General features: G+C 37.2%; 1 protein-coding gene across 1 annotated transcript in view; it reads right to left on the bottom strand.

Moving 5' to 3' along the window:
• The window catches only part of LOC100961636 (acyl-CoA synthetase medium chain family member 1), a 43536-nt gene extending 40447 nt beyond the window's left edge, over window positions 1-3089 (bottom strand). Inside the window, exon 1 of the mRNA XM_012805677.2 lies at window positions 2898-3089. Within this exon, the coding sequence (XP_012661131.1) occupies window positions 2898-3089 (192 nt within the window). The remainder of the gene's footprint in view (window positions 1-2897) is intronic.
• Between the last annotated feature and the right edge of the window lie 637 nt (window positions 3090-3726).

The following is a 3726-nucleotide window of genomic DNA, read 5'->3' as shown; positions in this document are numbered from 1 at the left end:
AAAAAAAAAAAGAAAAAGAAAAGAAAAGAAAATGACATGGAGGCTATGTTAACCAGTTTGATGGAAGTGTTTTGGATTGTGTGTGAAAACCCCACACTGTACCCCAGAAGTGCATTAATATACATGGTTACCATTCAATAAAAAATAAAGAAAGAAAAAAGAAAAACTATACATATGAACAAAATAATAACATCAACAAAGAGATAGAAATTATTTTCAAAAACACCAGACAGAAATTTTGGAGCTGAAAAATATAGTAACTGAATCAAAAATTCACTAGAGGTGTTCAGTAACAGATTCAAACAGAGAGAAGAAAGGATCAATAAACTCAAAGACAGGTCATTTGAAATTGTTAAATCTAAGGCTCAAAAAGAATGAAGAAAAATGAACAGAGGTTAAGAGAATTATGGGACACTATCAAGCAGACCAAAATACACATTTGGGAGTCTTAGAAAAAGAAAACAAAGAGAAAAGAGTATAGCACTTATTTGAAGAAATAATGGTCTAAAACTTCCAAAATTTGAAGAAAGACAAAGATGAGCAGCTCAACAAACACTAAGATAAATCCAGACTTATACCAAGACACATCATAATTAGACCATGAAAGCTATAGGAAAAGAGATAATCCTGAATGCAGTAAGGAAAGCAACTTATCACGTACAAGAGCTCTTCAATAAGATTATTGGTGCATTTCTCAGCAGAAACCTTGAACCCGGAAGGCAGTGGGTGATATCTTTAAAGTGATAGTGGGGGGGAGTCAACAAGGAACTATATATCCAACATTTTCTTTCCAAAACAAAGGGAAAATTAAAATACTCATTGATAAGTAGAAGCTGAGGGAGTTCATTATCACAAGACTTGCCCTACAAAAAGTGCCAAAGAGAGTCCTCAGTTGAAATGAAAGGGCTTTAGAGAGTAACTCAAACATGAAAACATGAAGGCCCCTTGTAAAGAGAAACACATGAACAAATAAAAAAAACTGTATCATGGTAATTTTGGTTTGTACCACTTTTTATTTGTTTATAGTACTTAAATAATAAATCATAAAATTAATTATAAATCTATATTAATGGGTACACAATATACAAAAATGTTATCTGTGACATCAACTTAAAGTTTAAGCAGGGGGCAGAGCTGTAAAGGAGTAGGATTTTTGAATCTGATCTAAGTTGTTATCAGTATTAAACAGGTTATTAGAACTATAAGATGTTACATGGAAATCTTATGGTGACCACAAAAAAATTTTATAGAATGGGCATAAAAAGAAATGAGAAGGGAATCAAAATATGTCTGTACAAAAAATCAATTTGTTTAATGTTTTAAGACTTCAAGAAAATAATGAACAAATGGCAATAATAAATCCCTATGTATCAGTAATTACTTTAAACGAAGGGGCTAAACTCCCCAGTCAAAAGACATAGATTGGCATAATGAATTTAAAAACCAGGATCAAATTACATGCTGTCTACAAAAACTAAGCTACTTCTACATGATGGAATATCATTAAATCAATTTTAAAACTTTCAGAATTGCTTTTGCAATTAAAATGCATATAGTATAATACTCATTTTAAAAAGCAAAACCATATTTATATTATAATCCAAATGTATACAGTAATATTCATTCATTCACCTCCTCTTTACTTTCTTCCTCTCCAGCCCAGTCATGTTTCAACAATTCTCAACCAGATCTCCAGCCTGGGCAATGAGAAAAGTCAATTTACACTCTGAAGGCAGAGGTGTTTTTGAGACTAGGTTAAATAACAGATTGTGGGATCAGAGTTTTCTGCAGAGATACCGGGGTCCAAACCCTGCTCTTCCACTTATTAGATAAGTGATTTCAATAGGTTACTTAAACTCCCAGTTTCCTTATCTAGAAAATAGGAACAATAACAGTGGCCATCTAATCAAAGAATTAAGTACAGAATGATTGATGCAGCACATAAAAAATGCTCTCTGTCACTAAGGGTTATATTATTCTTAGGGTTATTGTGGACATTCAGAGACAGCAAAACGAAGGGAGTGGGAAAGAGGATACCATGAAAGGAATATAAGTCTGGAGTAGTAACACAAAAAAATGTATATACATGGAAAACTAAAAAATTGCATCAACTCTCCAGTTCCATCTCAGGGGAATTCTCTCTTCTGTACAAAGATGGGACAGGGTGAGTTTTCAAACTATAGGCATTGCCAGCTTAGATTTAGTAGCTGAAAACTACCCATTGTCTACTATAATACCTAGTGTCACCACTGATTTTCTTTTGGTCTGTGTCTTGGAAAAAGATGAACCCAAGTACCTGGGGTTTTCCACGGAGACATAGAAACTCTAGAGGCCACAGGGCTTGGTTCCTATGAATATACCCTAAAGCCACTCTGAAGAAGGTAGTTCATAGGGAGAACTAATTAGACTTGCCATTTTCATTAAAAGATAGATGACCTGTGACCTGACATGTCAGATGCTTACGTGCACATTCAGGTGGTCTATCCCTTCTTCTGAGTGTAGTCTAAGGTCAACCCCAAGTTTGATAAGTTGAGTCCCAGGTAGACTCATTCTGCCATTAGTTGAAGGCGAGAACTCTGTCTAACATGAACTTATTACTTTGTTATTGAATTTTATACTCTGTCACAATTATGAAGCACTGATTATGCACCAGATACTTTCATCTGTTACCTTACCTCATTTTCAAATGAGTGTATCTCCACATCACAGATGAAAACACAGAGATATGAGAAAATGCCCAGGCTTGGAATTGAGCCCTGAAGTAAAACTTCTTCCATAACACCAGCAAAATGAGGCAGATGCTATCCTTGGTTTTGTACCCCTCATCCTAGCTGGATCAAGATAAGATGAGTGAGGTCATCCCTGTTCTCACCACCCCATCACAGATGCCCCCTCACCTTCTCCATCTGAGCCCAATAGTCCAGCACACAGCTTGCAAAGTTAAATTCCTCAGGCACATCATGGTCATTCCATCTTGCAGCTCCTGTTTTTGATGAAGACTGGTAGCGCAGCTGCCAAGGGGCAGAGTGGAAGCCATAGGAGGATTTGTAGATGGTCCTGAGGACCTGGAACCTTATCAGCCATTGCATGGTGCGATAGTCCTCAGGAACCAGCACAGAGGACTCAACTCCCCACCTGCCTTGGGAAGAGATGACTAATAGGTTGGTTAGATAGCAGGAACTGTCTCCACAAAATGGGTGCACGTTCCTGTTTTATTGTTAGAGTTTGTTTCAGCTCTCCAGAATCTGAAAGGCACAATTCATTGAGTTAGGTAGGGATTTATCTTCACAGCTAAAGAACCACAAGGCGGAAAATTCTGAGGAAGGATCGCAGCCACTACACAAAGTTGGTACACACTCCTGGGGGTTGTCTTCTCCTTCTGGCCCCCTGGGATTTAAGCTCAAGATAGCAACCATGTGGCTATTCTCTTTGGCATTTCAACTCACCATTTTGAAAGTTCTGTGACTGACACTATCCTTCCTTTGGAGACCTTTCCTCTTGCCAAAGCCAATCATGTGGTTTCCATGGACATCGTCCTATCTTTAGATGACCTTGCCCTCTAACTAAATGGACTGGTCTACGGTCAAACAGTCATTCCCCATGACTTTTTAACATAATCTAGGCCAATCATAAGCCCTTGCCAAAATTTTTATTGTGTGTGTTTGGTACAAAAGAGATAAGAGAAGTGAGGCTATCTCTCTCTGGTGGAAGCTATAAAATGCACAT

The sequence above is a fragment of the Otolemur garnettii genome, unplaced genomic scaffold (genome assembly GCF_000181295.1).
Source record: "Otolemur garnettii isolate 467f Iridium unplaced genomic scaffold, OtoGar3 scaffold00044, whole genome shotgun sequence".
NCBI classification, from domain to species: domain Eukaryota; kingdom Metazoa; phylum Chordata; class Mammalia; order Primates; family Galagidae; genus Otolemur; species Otolemur garnettii.
The sequence above is the reverse complement of the archived record's forward strand: the minus strand, read 5'-3'. Positions and strand labels throughout refer to the sequence as shown.